The 18,842-nt window shown below is 35.3% G+C and overlaps 1 protein-coding gene across 2 annotated transcripts in view; it reads right to left on the bottom strand.

The window, feature by feature from the left end:
* The window catches only part of SCLT1 (sodium channel and clathrin linker 1), a 255,924-nt gene that overhangs the window by 221,769 nt on the left and 15,313 nt on the right, over window positions 1-18,842 (bottom strand). For both annotated transcript variants that reach the window (XM_082838635.1, XM_082838634.1), the window contains exon 2: window positions 15,071-15,138. In XM_082838635.1, coding sequence (XP_082694761.1) covers window positions 15,071-15,138 — 68 coding nt within the window. The remainder of the gene's footprint in view (window positions 1-15,070; window positions 15,139-18,842) is intronic.

Here is an 18,842-nt window from a genome sequence, read left to right as displayed (position 1 = left end):
CTTTTGACAAAATTCAACACTCATTTATGATAAAAACTCTCCAAAAAGCAGGTGTAGAGGGAACATACCTCAACATAAAAGAAGCCATATATGACAAACCCACAGCTAACATCATACTCAAGAGTGAAAAGCTAAAAGCATTTCCTCTAAGATCAGCAACAAGACTAGGATGCCCACTCTCACAAAATTTATTCAACACAGTTTTGGAAGTCCTAGCCACAGCAATCAGAGACAAAAAAGTATCTAAATTGGAAGGAAAGAGGTAAAACTGCCTACTATACATAGAAAATCCTAAGGACACCACCAGAAAACTACTAGAGCTCATCAACGGATTCAGTAAAGTTGCAGGATACAAGATTAATATACAGAAATCTGTTGCATTTCTGTACACTAACAATGAAATATCGGACTGAGAAATTAAGGAAACAATCCCACTTACCATCATATCAAAAAGAATAAAACACCTAGGAATAAACCCACCTAAGGAGGCAAAAGACTTGTATTCCATAAAGTGTAAGACACTGATGAAAGAAACTGAAGATGACACAAAGAGATATATAAATATACTGTGTTCTTGGACTAGAAGAATCAATATTTTTAAAATGGCCATACTACTCAAGGCAATCTACAGATTCAGTGCAATCCTTATCAAAATACCACTGGCATTTTTCATAGACCTAAATTTTAAAATATGAAAGGAAACACAAAAGACCCCAAATAGCCAAAACAATCTTGAGACAAAAGGAAGGTGGAGGAAATTATGCTTCCTGACTTCAGACTATACTACAAAGTTACAGTAATGAAAGCAGTATGGTACTGGCACAAAAGCAAACACATATATCAATGGAACAGGATAGAAAGCCCAGAAATAAACCCATACACTTACAGCAGAGGCAGCAAGACTATACAATTGAGAAAAGAGAGTCTTGTCAATAAGTGGTGCTGGGGAAACTGGACAGCTACATATGAAAGAATGAAATTAGAACATTCTCCAACACCATATACAAAAATAAATGCAAAATTGATTAAAGACCTAAATGTAACACTGGAAGCCTAAAACTCCTAGCAGAAAACATAGGCAGAACCCTCTCTGACACAAATTCCAGCAATATTTTTTGGATCCTTCTCCTCAGGCAAAGGAAATAAAATCCCAAATAAACAAATAGGACCTAACTAAACTTAAAAGCTTTTGCACAGCAAAGGAAACCATTGACAAAATGAAAAGACAACCTACTTAATGGGAGAAAATATTTCCAAATGATATGACTGATAAGGGATTAATATCCAACATATAAACAGTTCATACAACTCAACATCGAAAAAACAAATAACTTGATTAAAAAGTGGGCAGAAGTAGCGAACAGACATTTTTACAAAGAGGAAAGGCAGATGGCCAACAGGCCCATGAAAAGACGCTCAACATCACTAATCATCAGGGAAATGCAAATCAAAACCACACTGAAATATCACCTCACACCTGTCAGAATGGTTATCATCAAAAAGGACACAACAAATGTTAGCAAGACGTGGAAAAAAGGGGAACCCTAGTACACTGTTGGTGGGAATGTAAATTGTTGCACCCACTATGGAAAACAGTATGAAGCCTTCTCAAAAACTAAAAACACAACTACCATATGACCCAGCAATTCCATTCCTGGGTATATATCTATAAAAAACAAAAACACTAATTTGAAAACATACATGGACCCCAATGTTCATATCATGCATTATTTACAGCTGCCAAGATATGGAAGCAACCTAAATGTCCATCAATAGATGAACTGCTAAAGAAGATGTGGCATAAAATGTGTATATACACACACATATACATTTATACAATGGAATACTACTCAGCCATGAGTAGTATTCCATTGTATTTCCATGAAAAGAAGGAAATTTTGCCATTTGCAGCAATATGAATGGGCTTGGAGGCATTATGCTAAGTGAAGTAAGTCAGACAGAGAAAGACAAATACTGTATGATCTCACTTATACGGAATCAGATATACAACAAGCTAGTGAATACAACCTAAAAGAAGCAGACTCACAGATATAAAGAACAAACTAGTGGTTACCAGTGGGGAGAGAGGATGAGGAAGAGGTTATATAGGGGTAGGAGAGTAAGAGGTACAAATTATTAGGTATAAAATAAGCAACAGGGGTATACTGTACAACACTGAGAATATAGCCAATATTTATAATAACTATAAATGGAATCAACCTTTAAAAATTGTGAATCACTAAGAACTGTACACCTATAACTTGTATATCAATTATATTTCAATTTAAAAAAAATAATAGAGAAATGTCATATAGTTTTACCCAGTTTTCCCCCAATGGTAACATCTTGCAAAACTCTAGACAATACAATACAATATCACTTCCATAATAATGATATTAAGTTAAAACACAGAATAGTTCTATAACCCAAAGATCCTTAATGTTGCACTTTTATGGCAACACTCATCCACCTCCTACCCCTCCCCATCCCTGAACTCTGACAACCACTAATACGTTCTCCATCTATATAATTTTGTCATTTAAAGAATGTTACATAGGGACTTCCCTGGTGGCGCAGTGGTTAGGGGTCCGCCTGCCAATGCAGGGGACACGGGTTCGAGCTCTGGTCCAAGAAGATCCCACATGCCACGGAGCAACTGGGCTCACGTGCCACAACTGCTGAGCCTGCGCTCTGGAGCCCGCAAGCCACAGCTGCTGAGCCTGTGTGCCACAACTGCTGAGGCCCGCGCACTTAGAGCCTGTGCTCTGCAATAAGCGAGGCCACCACAATGAGAGGCCTGCGCACTGCAACAGGGAGTGGCCCCCACTCGCTGAAACTGGAGAAAGCCCGTGCACAGCAACGGAGACCCAAAGCAGCCAAAAATGAAAAAAAAAAAAAAAGTTATATAAATGGAACCAATAAAGTATGTAACCTTCTGTGATTGGTGTTTTTTCCACTCAGCATAATTTCCTGGACATTTTTTATGTGTATAAATAATTAATTTCTTTTTACTGCTGAGTTATATTACATGGTAAGTATGTACCACAGTTTGTTTAACCATTCACCCAATGAAGGACATCTGGGTTGTTTCCCATTTGGGGCTATTATGAACAAAGCTGCTACAAATATTTGTGTGTAGGCTTTTGTGCAAATGTAAGTTTATTTAGGTTGTCATGGTTCATTTAGGTTTCTCTATGATGAACTCACAGGAGTACAAATGCTGGGCTGTATGTTTACTTTTTTTAAAAGAAACTGCCAAATTTTTTTCAGAGTATCATTTTACATTTTACCAGCAATGTCTGATTGATCCAATTTTTCTGCATACTTTCCAGTATTTGACTTTCCACTATGGCTATGTTTGATTTTAACCATTCTGGAAGGTATGTTGTGAAATCTCATTATGGTTTTAATTTTTTTAATTAACCTAGTAATTAACTGTAGTAGGCTGAATAATGGACACCTAAAAATATTTATGTCGCATTCTCTGAAGCTGTAAATCCTAATGACATATGGCAAAAGTAACTTTGCAGAAGTGATTAAGAATCACAGGAGGAGGAGATTATACAGCTGAACTCCATATAATTACAAGGGTCCTTATGAACAAGGAAGAATTAGAATCAGAAGAAAGGTGAAGACTGAAGCCAAAATGCCTATGCTGCTGGCTTTGAGATGAAGGAAAGGGCCACAAGCCAAGGAATGCAAGGAATGCAGCTCTAGAATGGGGAGGAGGAGAGAGTGAAGGACCCATTCTCCCCTATACCCTGCAGAAAGTGGGGAGTGCTGCTGACACTTTCATTTGGGCCCAGTGAGACCCATTTCAAACTTCTGACTTCCAGCAGTATAAGATCACACTTTGTGTTGTTTTAAGTCACTGAGTTTGTGGTAACTTGTTAGAACAGCAATAGGAAAGTAAAACTTTAATAATGATAAATATCTTTTCATGTACCTATCTGACATCTGTGTTGTGTCTTAAAAGGACTGTTTATATCTTTTGCCCAATTTCTAACTGTATAGTTGTTTTCTTTTTTCTTCTGTTTTTCCTTAACTTTTGAGCTTTGACAGCTCTATATAATTTCTACAGAGTAGTAATTTGTTGGATATATGGTTTACAATTGTTTTCACCCAGTCTGTAATACGTCTTTCATCCTCTTGGGCACAGCAAAAGTTCTTAATATTGACAAAGTTGAATTTTTCCATTTTTCCTTTTATGGACCATGTTTGTGGTATCAAAAACTGTTTGACTAGCTCTAGATTCCAAAAAATATCTCCAATTATTTTCCCCCCAAATTTTTCAGTTTTACATCTTAAGTTTAAGTCTATGAGCTATTTTGAGTGAATTTTTGTATAAAGTGTGAAGTTTTGATTGAAAAGTAAATTTAAAAGGCAAACAGGCAAGAATCTGAGCCTTATCTTTGCTTTATATATAGTGTCCACAGCTTTTAACTGTACTCAGTAGGAGGTATAGGAATAAGTAGGTCTACTCCATCTTCCTGGAAATGAAAGTTCATCCTACAAGTTTTGCTATGTCAAATTTTGATTAAGCTCAAATATTTTCAAGTTTCATTTATAATTTTCCCTTTGATCAAAAAGTCATTAGAAGTATATTGCTTAATTTCAAAGGAATAGAGGATTTCCTAGTTTATCTTTTTGTTGTTGCTTTATACCTTAATTCCACTGTGGTCAGAAAACAAAATATGAATGATATGAATCCTCTGAAATTTGTTGAGTCTATTTATGAGTCAGCTTACTGTCAATTTTGGTAACTGTTCCATGTGCACTGGAAAAGAGTATGTATTCTATTTTTGTTGAGTCCAATGTTCTTTTTTTTTTTTTTTTTTTTTGCGGTACGCGGGCCTCTCACTGTTGTGGCCTCTCCCGACGCGGAGCACAGGCTCCGGATGTGCAGGCTCAGCGGCCATGGCTCACGGGCCCAGCTGCTCCACGGCATGTGGGATCTTCCTGGACTGGCACGAACCCGTGTCCCCTGCATCGGCAGGCGGACTCTCAACCACTGCGCCACCAGGGAAGCCCCCAATGTTCTTTATATGTCATTTGGATCCAGTTTGTCAAGTATGTTGTTTGTATTTCTTATATTGTTACCAATTTTTTGTTTGTTTATTCTCTCTATTGAGAGAGGTGTGTTAAATTCTCCCTTGAAATTCTATATTTGCTTCTTTAAATTAAAAATATTTTTTGCTTTTATATATTTTGAAGCTATGCAATTGGGTATATATGGATTTATTTTTTTTAAATATGTATGTATGTATGTATTTATTTAGGCTGCACCAGGTCTTAGTTGCAGCACATGGGATCCTCGTTGTGGCATGCCAACTCTTAGTTGCGGCATGCAGACTCTTAGTTGTGGCATGCAGATGTCTTAGTTGCGGCATGCGGACGCTTAGTTGCAGCGTGTGAACTCTTTAGTTACGGCATGCATGGGGGATCTAGTTCCCCAACCAGGTATTGAACCTGGGCCCCTGCATTGGGAGTGTGGAGTCTTACCCATTGGACCGCGAGGGAAGTCCCAGTATATATGGATTTAGAATTTATAACTTACTGGTGATTTAACTCCTTCAGCAGATGTCCCTCCTCTTTATCTCAAGCAACATTTCTTACCTAATGCCTACTCTGTCTGATGTTACTAGAGCTATGTCTGCTTTCTATTAGTTAATATTTTCATGGAATACTTTTTCTATCCTTTTCTTTTAAATCTTTCTGTTGTTGACATAGTTGGGATTTGTGTGTGTGCTTATGTTTTACACAGTTGGAGTATTTAGTTCATTCACATTTAATATAATTACTTTTTATAATATAGTTGAATTAGAATAAGAGTTAGCAAAGTTTTCTGTAAAGGGCCAGACAGTAAGCTTATTAGGTTTTGTGAATAACAAGGTGTCTGTCACAGCTATTCAACCCTGCCCTTGTAGCACAAGAGGCCGTAGACAACACATAAACAAATGAGTGTGGCTGTGTTCCAATAAATTTCTGTTTACTAAAACAGATGGCAGGTGAGATTTAGTCAGTGGGATATAGTTTGCTAAGCCCTGAATTAGAACATGGCTTGAGAGGGTCTCTTAGGAGGGAAAAAAAAAGGCTTCAAACCATCAATATCTTGCAGAGACTATGGAGTTTAGATTCACAGGATACCAAAGTATACCAAGTGTGAATTCTAACCTTAGTAAAACTAACAATTACATGACAATTTGTTTTCCAGTTGTAGTGATTATACTGTCACTTATTAAATTAAATCCAAACTGATCAACTTACAGTACATTTCCAGCTGTAATGATTAGACTATCACGTCACACCAATCACACTAACAAAAACAAAATGAGTGACAATGCCACCTGTTGGATGTTTCAAAATCAGCACTCTCATACACCATGAAATGGAATGAAAACTAGTATAATCACCTTGAAGAGCCCTCTTGCAATTTCTAGTAAATCTGAAGATGAGAAAACTCCAATTTTAAGTATTCAACCTAAAAAAACTCTCACATCTGTATACGGAGACATGTTCAAGAATGTGTTTAAGCATTACAGCAAGATGAAAAACTTGTACAAAACTTAAATGTCCTTCAACAGGAGAATGGATAAATAAATTGTGGTACAGTTATACGATGGAATGCAGTAGACAGCAGTTACAGTGCATGAACTGGTGATATGTGCATCAAATATTTTAAAATAATGTTGAACAAAAAACGCAAGTTTTGCCAAAGGATACATATAGTGTATCACTTATATTTAATTTAAAAACCTGCCAAATGATACAACAAAATGATTTCATATATGAGCATATTTAGTAAAATTATTAGTGCATGTATAGTACTGAAAACACTACTGTTCACATGGATCCAGAAGAACTATGAAATGGATTATACTAAAAGAAAGGTAGCCTTCCAGAGAGAACTTGATGAGTTAAGGAATAAATGCATCCAACAGTCTATGTAACTTCAAGGAGTGATTTATTCAATCCAAGACCACTGAAAACTTTATTGTAATTTTTAAAGAATTAATTGAGAGACAAGTGATATTTTAACTTTCAATTTTTCAATAGTTTAAAAGCTTCTTGGGATAACTAAATACAGTCAGCCCTTGAACAACTTGGCGGGTAGAGGTGCTGATCAGCAGCCGAAAACCCACATAACTGCTATCTCTGCCTCAAAGACAAAGGAACTGATAAATGACTCACTCAAGGGCAGGAAGCTGAAACAATCTGGATAGAATCAGGACTCAAATCTTAGTCCTTTTGATTCCACATATTGTAATATCTAATCTAACACAAACCTTTGCCCATACTTACCTAATTTAAAGATTTGCAAAATGAAAATACAGGTACTGTAATTTTTGGAAAAAGTCTGCAGCTAAGAGGACTCTCACAGTTCAAAGGTCAACTGTAGTTTAAACTTTAAAAATATTAATTCTCAAATTTCTTAGAAATTTTTATAAAATCAAAATCAACTACCAGTGTTATGACTGATAGTTGAAGATGGCTGACATTTTGCAAAATAATAATTCAAGCCCTTATTATCCTCCCACCCATCAATTATGTTTCCTAGTTGTGATTCTTATCACATGTTTCTCTCCACTTTAATCTACCTTATAGATAGCACCATGCCTGTACTATTATTTTATCAAGAGTCTAACACAATGACTTATTTACAATAGATGCACAATAAATTAGTGATAAACAAATAAATGAATTTCTTCCAGATTATTCAGAAAACCATTCTTCTAAAAATTATTTAGTAATCTTCTAGTGCTTATTAAATTAAATCCAAACTATTAAACTAAACCATTCAATGTCCTCTACAATGTGGAAACAACCTACCCTTCCTAATGTTACTTTCAATTACTTCTTCACATATGTGAAAGAATTACACAAACTGAAGTATGTTTTAGCCGCTAAATACAACTCTCATTTTCTCACCTCCTTTGGCTTCTCATCATGCCAATGGGTCCATCTGCAGTGCTCTTCACCACCCCCTCAGTGCTCTTCACCACCCCCTCATTGAAGTTCTTTCGAAATCCTACCTATTTAGCAGTGCCCAGCAACTATGCCTCACATCCTTCAGGAAACTTTCCCAGATTTCTCCAACTATATATGATCTCCTTTTTTCTCTTAATACTCATATTTGGTTTTAAAGTTCTTAAGATTCAAATAAGATGCCTTTTACCTAATTATTTAATATTTATCATCCCATATTTTCATTAGTCTCTAAGTTCCTTTGAAATCGTTATTTTATTTTACATACCTTTATATTGCTAAAGCCCCTGGCACAGTGCCTTACGTAAAGATGGTGCTCGATATATATTGGTTAAAGTGAATTCTGTGAAGACACTGCTCCATAACTATTTTCTAATGATAGTTGCTAAGGAAATACAAATATAAGAATAGATGACCCAATAATCTAAAGTAATTATAAAAGCTATAAGATTCTGAAAATAAATGTAATAAAAACATAAGAAAAATATTTGGAAATAAAAATACAGATTCAGCAATCCCTTCCCACTTGCTAGCAAAACTAGAGACCTAGTGGGAAAAAATCAGGTTGGGAAAATAAGATTGAAATTGACTATAAAGCATTTATAAGACTTTTTATATTCTCTAAAACAAAATTTAAACTATACTAAAGAAAAGAAACATTTATAGAATTTTATGAATCTTGAAAAATGGATACTGTACAATTAATTTCTATCTATTTTGATCTCAAGATGACTTCCTGAGATGACAGTGATGATATATCACAGAAAGAACGTCAATAATATTTGATTGTAGTCAGGTAAACAAATTTTCTGGACACTTTTCTTCCTCTAATTAACAAAACTACATACTCTCTAAGTACTGTAATTACAGTTCTGAATGTTTAATTTTGTGCCCCTGACTTTAATCATTATCACTGGCTATCAAATAAGTAAATGGCATCCTTTCCTCTATCCTTTGGAAGAAAATAAAGTATAGGTCGATTAGCATTTTGTGAAGGTGTTCTCATACATTTTAGAGGGTTGCAGCAAACCCCTACACCTTTCATTCATATCATGAGGAGACTGATTTTCATCATTTATCAATAAAGGTTGATGTACAACCTAAGAAATTGATAGACTTACACTCAGACTCTTTACAGTACTGAATTGTTGATTTTCTATCTTCATCAATGGGATGATGCAAAATCAACTCTTCAAGGTTTTACCTGAGTAATTCATCACCTGGGGAGTTTAGAACTGCACTAACACAATAGCCATAAGCCACATTAGTCTATTCAAATTTAAATTTCATTTTTCAAGTGAAAATTAGATAAAGACCTGTCAGTTGTGCTAGCCTAATTTCAAGTGCGTAAAAGCCCCATGTGATACTGGCTACCGTATTGAACAGTACAGAATTATATATTTCCATGATCACAGGAAGTTCTACTGAACAGCACTGGTCTAGAAAGCTAATAATTTGACTTAAATAGTAAAAGTGGTTTGTTATATTTTATCTATCAAGTGTTATATTTTTAAACTCATGATCAACAGGAGTAGCCCTACTATTCCTTCAATGTAAATTTCCAATAACTATTATTTGATTACAATTGGACCAGCTCTTACATACTATACAAGACATGTCAAATTTCTTCCTGCCTCAGAGCCTCTTTTTGGTCCATTCTTTGACTTGTTCTTCACTTTCAGTGCCAACTTGAATGTTAACTGCCTTAGAGAAGCCTTCTCTGACCTTTCTACCAAAAACGGGTCTCGGCCACCACCACACAACATGCACTTTAATCTTTATCTCAGCACCGTTTATTTTGTTCATAGGTTATCACAGTTTTCATTTATTCATTCATTCATATTCTTCCATTGAAGGAGGATCCTTTGTCTATCTTATTCATAGCTCTGTCCCCAGAGCTTACCTAGCACAGTCATGCACTCAAAATTTATTAACACATTAATGTTTGCTGAATCAGTGAATAAATGTGCACAATGACTGTCTTTCCCCTCCACAACCAACTCATACCTCCACTGCCACACTTTTATATTTATTTCTTCCTTCCTCTTCTTTCTAGTTTATGTTATTTCTTTTCTTTCCCAGCAGACTCTCTCAATTTTTTTTTTAACTTTAATTTTGAGTTCAAGGGGTAACAAGTAGAAAAAGAAGTCCCAAGACACTTTTAGGAGAGCTTTCAGAGAAAATAAACTTATTTTTAATATTCCACCCTGTTCCTCCAGCAAGTACAAAGAGAACAAAAACACTAATCCTACCCTTCAGTACACACATACTAGTGTGGTACAGGTTACAAAGAGGATTTAATTAGCTTGCGTGTGAGAAAAGGCAGGGATTTAAGGGGGAATAAAAGCAGGACGAAAGAAATGGGGAAAAAAGGGATATTTCCCACTCACCTTCTTGAATAAAATATTTTTCTTATCTTTGAATATTTGTCATCCAGTGCCTACTACTACACTCTTAGAAAGCAATGTGACTTGAAATACTTTTTATTTATATAGAAAACACAACATAGTCAAAGAAAGACAACTAAATTTCACAACAACCTGAAGGGATCATTCAAGAAACTAGTTACTTAAAGTATTTTTAGTACATATATACAATGGAATATTACTTAGCCATAAGAAAGAATGAAATAAACCCAATCAAAAAATGGGCAGATGATCTAAATAGACATTTCTCCGAAGAAGACATACAGATGGCCAAAATGCACATGAAAAGATGCTCAACATCACTAATTATTAGAGAAATGCAAATTAAAACTACACTGAAGCATCACCTCACACCAGTTAGAATGGCCATTATCCAAAAATCTACAAACAATAAATGCTGGAGAGGGTGTGAAGAAAAGGAAACCCTCTTACACTGTTGGTGGGAATGTAAATTGGTACAGCACTATGGAGAACAGTATGGAGGTTCTTTAGAAAACTAAAAATAGAGCTACCATATGATCCAGCAATCCCACTCCTGGCATATATCTGGAGAAAACCATAATTTGAAAAGATGCATGTACCCCAATGTTCACTGTTTACAATAGACAGGACATGGAACCAACCTAAATGTCCATCAACAGAGGAATGGATAAAGAAGATATGGTACATATATACAATGGAATATTACTCAGCCATAAAAAAGAATGAAATAATGCCATTTGCAGCAACATGGATGGACCTAGAGATTCTCATACTGGGTGATGTAAGTCAGACAGAGAAAGACAAATATCATATGATATCGCTTATACGTGGAATCTAAAATATGGCACAAATGAGCTTATTTACAAAACAGAAATAGAGTCACAGATGTAGAAAACAAATTTATGGTTACCAGGGGGGAAAGGGAGGCAGGAATAAATTGGAAGACTGGGATTGACATATACACGCTACTATATATAAAATAGATAACTAATAAGGACCTAGTGTATAGCACAGGGAAGTCTACTCAATACTCTGTAATGACCTACATGGGAATACAATCTAAAAAAGCATAGATATATGTATATGTATAACTGATTCACTTTGCTGTACACCTGAAACTAACATAACATTGTAAATCATCTATACTCCAATAAAAATTTTTTAAAAAAAAGGCAAACAACCCAATTTTTTAAATGGGCAAAATATTTAAACAGGAACGTCAGAAAAGAGAACATCCAAATGGCCAATAAACATATGAAAATATTCTCAACATCACTATTCATCAGGGAAATGCAAAATAATGCCATTATACTAAGTGTTAAAAAAGAAATAACAAGCCCCAAATGGGGTCACCCACCCCCCATCACAGCAAACCAAGCCAGTTTCAACCCCTCCCAGAGATGTGACCTTTAAAACAGTCCAACTGAGGGCTTCCCTGGTGGCGCAGTGGTTGAGAGTCTGCCTGCCGATGTAGGGGACAAGGGTTTGTGCCCCAGTCCAGGAAGATCCCACATGCCGCGGAGCGGCTGGGTCTGTGAGCCATGGCCGCTGAGCCTGCGCATCCGGAGCCTGTGCTCCGCAACAGGAGAGGCCACAGCAGTGAGAGGCCCGCGTACCGCAAAACAAACAAACAAACAAACAAAAACAACAGTCCAACTGAAATTTCCTGAGAAAGACCCCTGCGGTTCTGGTCCTGGTAGAAGACCTGGCCTGAAACAATCCTTTCTTTTCATTTACTAATACCTTCTCGCTCCCTCCCTTCCTTCTACCTATAAAAGCCTTCCATTTTGTACAACCCCTCCTAGTGCTGCTGATTCTTAAATTTTGGAATAAAGCCATTAGTTCTTCAAAAAATAAAAAAGAATGAAATAATGCCATTTGCAGCAACATGAATGGACCTAGAGATTATCATACTAAGTGAAGTAAGTCAGACAGAGAAAGACAAATACCATATGATGTCACTTATATGTGGAATCTAAAAAGATGATACAAATGAACTTACCTACAAAACAGAAACAGACTCACAGACTTCGAAAACAAACTTATGGTTACAAAAGGGGAAAGGTTGGGGTGGGGGGAGATAAATTAGGAGGTTGGGATTAACAGATACACACTACTATATATAAAATAGATAATCAACAAGGACCTACTGTATAGCACAGGGAACTCTACTCAATATTCTATAATGACCTATATGGGAAGAGAATCTGAAAAAGAATGGATATGTGTGTGTGTGCGTGTGTGTGTATATATATATATATATATATACACACAAAAGAATGGATATATGTGTGTATATATATATATGTATATATAGGAATCACTTTGCTGTACATCTGAAACTAACACAATGTTGCAAATTGACTATACTCCAATATAAAATAAAATTAAAATAAATAAAATGAAGTATCTTTAAAAAGTTACATACAATTATAAGAAGGGAAAAGGTTTTTTTTTTTTTTTTTTTTGCGGTACGCGGGCCTCTCACTGCCGTGGCCTCCCCCGCCGCGGAGCACAGGCTCCGGACGCGCAGGCCCAGCGGCCATGGCTCACGGGCCCAGCCGCTCCGCGGCATGCGGGATCCTCCCGAACCGGGGCACGAACCCGTGTCCCCTGCATCGGCAGGCGGACTCCCAACCACTGCGCCACCAGGGGAGCCCAGTACTAAAGAATTTTAACTACCATTTATAATATAGTTTCTAGAGAAAATTATGTTTGAAGTACCAACTTAAAATGTAAGAAATAAATATCAAACTCTTGCAGGTTTGTTTTTTTTGATACTGGAAAAAGGTTTCATAAGATATGTCCACTTAACACAAGAGCTGGCAATTTTATGGTACCTAGTGTGAGAAAGAAGGGACAGTTCATTGGGACTTTATTTTGAAAAACAGAACTAAAAGGCATGAACTGTTTGTATTTCCCAAGCTGATCATGACTTTTTACATCTCCACTTTCACTGTATTTGGCACACAGAGCTCAAATAATGTTGGAAGATATGTAGGTAGGAGGGAAGAAGAGGAAAGATACAGCTGTTTAATTAATCCTACAAATATTTATTGAGTATCTAACAAGAATTGTTCTAGGAACTTGGGAAATGCAGCTGAACAAAAAGGGCAAACAAATTTATGAAGAATTTCTGTTGCTAGTAGCAACAACTAAAGTTACAGTGACAAGAGATCTGAGCCAGTGCTCCTGGGTCCCATTTACTCTCTGATAATGAATAGTTTAACTCCTACTTCTGTGTCTTCCTTTAGTACAAAATAAACAGAAAACAAAAACAAAACAACAACAAAGAAAGAAATTCCTCCTGAGCATTTTATCAGCAACCAGAATAATGCTTCTGGGGTGAAAAATCCCCAAGGATGCACTACATATGACCAAGGATACGGACGTTTCTGCTAGAAAGCAGATTAAACTCGCTTTCATGCTCTCATATCACCTCCCACTCACTAGTGCAAACTACCCAGTGAAAGGCAAGACCCATGAGGACTAGAGTCTTGAGACAGCAACATGTTCTGAAGAGATGGTAGACTGCAAAGGAATCAGGCAGTAACAATATACTAACACTAAAAATAAGAAATAGAAATCTAGATTTGACTTATGACTACAAGAATAGTACATGTAAGAGAAGAATGTGTACCTTCAAATAATTAAAGGAGCTATATAATTTCACTGAAGAGTACACTACTAAATAAGGGAAAACTTTTCCCTATTTGGTATGTTACCATCAGGCTTTAATTAATTATAATCACAGTACACAATGCAGGGACACTTAAGGGCTATGGAGAGTCATTATTTTATCTGGTAAAACCATCTTTCATAATCAAGTCAGACACAGATTCCAGGAGATATGATGCAATTCCATGCCCAGAGGTCTTCTCAGGCTTTAAAATCAATCTTTTGTTTGAATCTTCCCTCTTCAGGCATATTCTATATGACATTAAGCAGAAGCAAAAGAACCTAAGAATCTAAGCAAAATTTAGAGGCTACTGGATTATGAAAGATTTTCTATCACCTAGTATCTTAAAAACAACTTCCTTTTAATTTCTTAGAAGCAATTTCAGTTTTAATTACAAGATTTACTTATGCCAAAAGCAAACCAATTCTTTGATTCAGTGGATAACTACCACTAACCTAGGAGATATTTTTCTTTTAATATCCTATAACTCAGAGTCCACCAGTAAGTATACCTTATTGGTCAAAAAAAAATTTTTTTAACACAATATTTAAATTAAAAAAATACACCAAGAAAAAAATATTAAAACTATACCATATATTATTTACTGTTTTGAGTTAGTTTGTGCTCTGTCATAATTTACAAGAATTCAGAGTTAAAGTTTACAGTTGGATGTATCTTGAGAAACCTATTTAGGATGTTTCAAAAATTTAATGAATTCTCATTTTAGAACTCAGACATTTTAACACTATACATAATACGTAATCTCAAACTCCGGAGGGAAAAACGCAATTTCTATGGTCAAAGAATTTACAGTCATTAAATAAAAACAAGTTTTCCTCCTTACAAGAATCAAAGTTGTAAGCAAACTTTTAAAGTGCTATGGGCCACTTCACATGGAATAATCCTAGGTAGCATTTATTCTACATTTGTATTCATGTTGAGATGTTTACAACCAAATTTGTACTTAATTTGTTAGGCCTCAATTTAATTTACATACCTGTACCGATGAATATTTGAAAAAATTTTCCATTTGATACCGTCTAAGAACTTCATTTAGCCTTTGATCTGAAACAAAGAGAAGAACCAATTTGTAGTTAATTGGGTAATGTTCAACTTTTAAAAAGTAGAAATAAAGTAGATATTATTTGATACATCTAATGCAAAACTGCTAGTCGCCACTGTTGCTCAAAATAAAATGGATCACCAATCTCAACACACCATTTTAGAATTTAAAATTTAGAATTTAAAACTAGGCCATTCTATATGGCCTAAGCCAAATAAGTACTACCAATGGGAAAAAGAACAGCTACAAAGAACTAATTTTTCTGCTCCTATAAATTTTAATTCTCAGTCTCTCCTGGTTTGCTCTTCAGGTTACTAAAGTCAAAAAAATATTCTCCATGTTTATTTTTTTATTCCTGCTACTAGAAGTGAAAAGAGTTGGAAAGACAAGGCTAAACCAATCCTGTTTAGAAGTTAAAATCTGCTGGAATTCTCTTCCAGGACAAACCTCCACACAGAGGAGAAACTGCAGGACAAAGTATCCAAATTAAGCAGGAATGGGCAAGAGACAATGGAAAAGAAGGTCCAGAAGAGCTCAGAACTCTCAGCAAGTACAAGGTAATGTTTTTATTTGAAGCAAGAAAAGCAACATACAATAGAACATAGCACCCAACAAATATACAAAACTCATTCTTTCAAGATCACATGGAACATTTAAAACTGATAATTTCCTTACAAAAGGGTAAGTCTCTTTTAAGTTTTTGAATATTCAAGTGGGATTTATCTCAGGGATGCAAGGATTTTTCAACATTCACAAATCAATCAATGTGATACACCACATTAACAAACTGAAGAATAAAAGCCATATGTTCATCTCAATAGATGCAGAAAAATCTTTCGACAAAATTCAACAATGATTTATGATAAAAACTCTCCAGAAACCAGCCACAGAGGGAACATATCTCAACACAATAAAGGTCATATATGACAAATCCACAGTTAACTTCATCCTCAAAGTATTTCCTCTAAGATCAGGAACAAGACAAGTATGCCCACTTTCACCACTTCTATTCAACATAGTTTTGGAAGTCCTAGCCATGGCAATCAGAGAAGAAAAAGAAATAAAAGGAATACAAATTGGAAAAGAAGAAGTAAAACTGTCACTGTTTGCAGTTGACATGATACTATACATAGAGAATCCTAAAGATGCCACCAGAAAACTACTAGAGCTAATCAATGAATTTGGTAAAGTTGCAAGATACAAAATTAATATACAGAAATCTGTTGCATTTCTATACATTAAAAACAAAGTATCAGAAAAAGAAATAAAGCAAACAATCCCATTTACCACTGTATCAAAAAGAATAAAATACCCAGGAATAAACCTACCTAAGGGGCAAAAAACCTGTATTCTAAAAACTATAAGACACTGACGAGAGAAATTGAATACACAAACATATGAAAAGATATACTGGGTTCTTGGATCGGAATAATCAATATTGTTAAAATGCCTATACTACTCAAGGCAATCTACAGATTCAATGCAATCCCTATCAAAATACCAATGGCACTTTTCATAGACCTAAAACAAATAATTTTAAAATTTGCATGGAAACACAAATAGCCAAAACAATCTTGAGAAAGAAGAACAGAGGTGGAGGAATCATGCTCGCTGACTTCAGACTATACTACAAAGTTACAGTAACCAAAACAGTATTGTACTGGCACAAAAGCATAGATCAATGGAACAGGATAGAGAGCCCAGAAATAAACTCATGGTCACTTATGGTCAATTAATCTATGACAAAGGAGGCAAGACTATGCAATGGATAAAAGACAGTTTCTTCAATAAGTGGTGCTGGGAAAACTGGACAGCTACATGTAAAAGAAGGAAATTAGAACATCTCTAACACCATATACAAAAATAAACTCAAAATGGTTTAAAGAGCTAAATGTAAGAGTGAAAGCCATAAAACTCCTAGAGGCAAACAAAGGCAGAACATTCTTTGACATAAATTGCAGCAATATTTTTTGGATACTTCTCCTCAGGCAAAGGAAATAAAACCAAAAATAAACAAATAGGACCTAACCAAACTTAAAAGCTTTGCACAGCAAAGGAAACCATCAACAAAATGAAAAGACAACCTATTTAATGAAATATTTGCAAATGATATGCCTGATAAGGGAATAATATCCAACATATATCAACAGCTCATACAACCCAACATCAAAAATACAAATAACCTGATTAAAAAGTGGGCATAAGTAGTGAATAGACATTTTTCCAAAGAGGAAATGTAGATGGCCAATAGGCACATGAAAAGATGCTCAACATCACTAATTATCAGGGAAATGCAAACCAAAACCACATTGAGATATCACCTCACACCTGTCAGAATGGTTATCATCAAAAAGAACACAAATAACAAATGTTGGCCAGGATGTGGAGAAAAAGGAACACTTGTACACTGTTGGTGGGAATGTAAATTGGTGCAGTCACTGTTAAAAACAGTATGAACGTTTCCCAAAAAACTAAATATTGAACTACTATATGACGCAGCAATTCCACTCCTGGGTATATATCCTATAAAAACAAAATCACTAATTCGAAAAGATACACGCACTCCAATGTTCATAGCGTGCATTATTTAAAAAAAATTTTTATTGGGGTATAATTGATTTAAAATGTTGTGTTAGTTTCAGGTGTACATATAGCATGCATTATTAACAATTGCCAAAATATGGAAGCAACCTAAGTGTCCATCAACAGATAAATGGATAAAGAAGACAGAATACAACTCAGCCATAAAATGAAGGAAATTTCCCCATTTGCAGCAACATGGATGGACTTGGAGGGCATTATGCTAAGTGAAATAAGTCAGACACCGAAAGACAAATACTGCATGATATCACTTATATGGGGAATCTAAAAAAATACAACAAACTAGTGAATATAACCTAAAAGAAGCATACTCACAGATATAGAGAACAAACTAGTGGTTACCAGTGGGGAGAGTGAAGAGGGGAGGGCAATATTGGGGTAGCAGAGTAAGAGGTACAATTATTAGGTATAAGCTACAGGGGTATATTGTACAACATGGGAAATACAGCCAATACTTTATAATAACTATAAATAGAGTATAACCTTTAAAAATTGTGAAGCACTAAAAATTGTACACCTGTAACTTATATAACACTGCACAGCAGCTATACTTCAATAAAAAAAGAAGAAAAACTAAAAATTAAAATAAATAAATAACAGTAAGTCTCAACAACTTTCAAAAGACTGAAGCTGAAGAGGAGAATATAGTACTCTAAAATATGCCTCTTTGTCATAAGGATTATTTTAGGCTGGTAATTTTTAAGAAACAGCAGAATAGAAAAAGCTCTGAAAACTGAGTAGAAGTTACCATTTTGTAAAAGACATTTACATTTATAAGGGAAAACTCCATTTGTAAGCATGTCTCCCTCTCTATACCAGAAAGAGAAAGATGACTCTAAATTTCTAGAAACTCTTTATGAATAGAGAAGGTAATGACTTAAATTTGCTTAACAACTTTACTCCTGTTTACTGTGTTTTTCCTGGTAATTTCTCATCTCTTCTTTTGTCTTTATCTGAAGATGTTATTTAAGATTGTAGCTTGGGCCATTTGAAGGAGTTTTTCTCAGTTTTCCCAGGTCTCTAATGTATACAGTAGGTAAATATGTTATTAAACTTGTTTGTTTTTCTCCTATTAGTCTGTCTTTTACTATAGGAGGTCCCAGGC

The sequence above is a fragment of the Leucopleurus acutus genome, assembly GCF_964270905.1.
Source record: "Leucopleurus acutus genome assembly, chromosome: 4".
NCBI lineage: Eukaryota > Metazoa > Chordata > Mammalia > Artiodactyla > Delphinidae > Leucopleurus > Leucopleurus acutus.
This window is presented reverse-complemented; position numbering and strand designations above follow the sequence as displayed.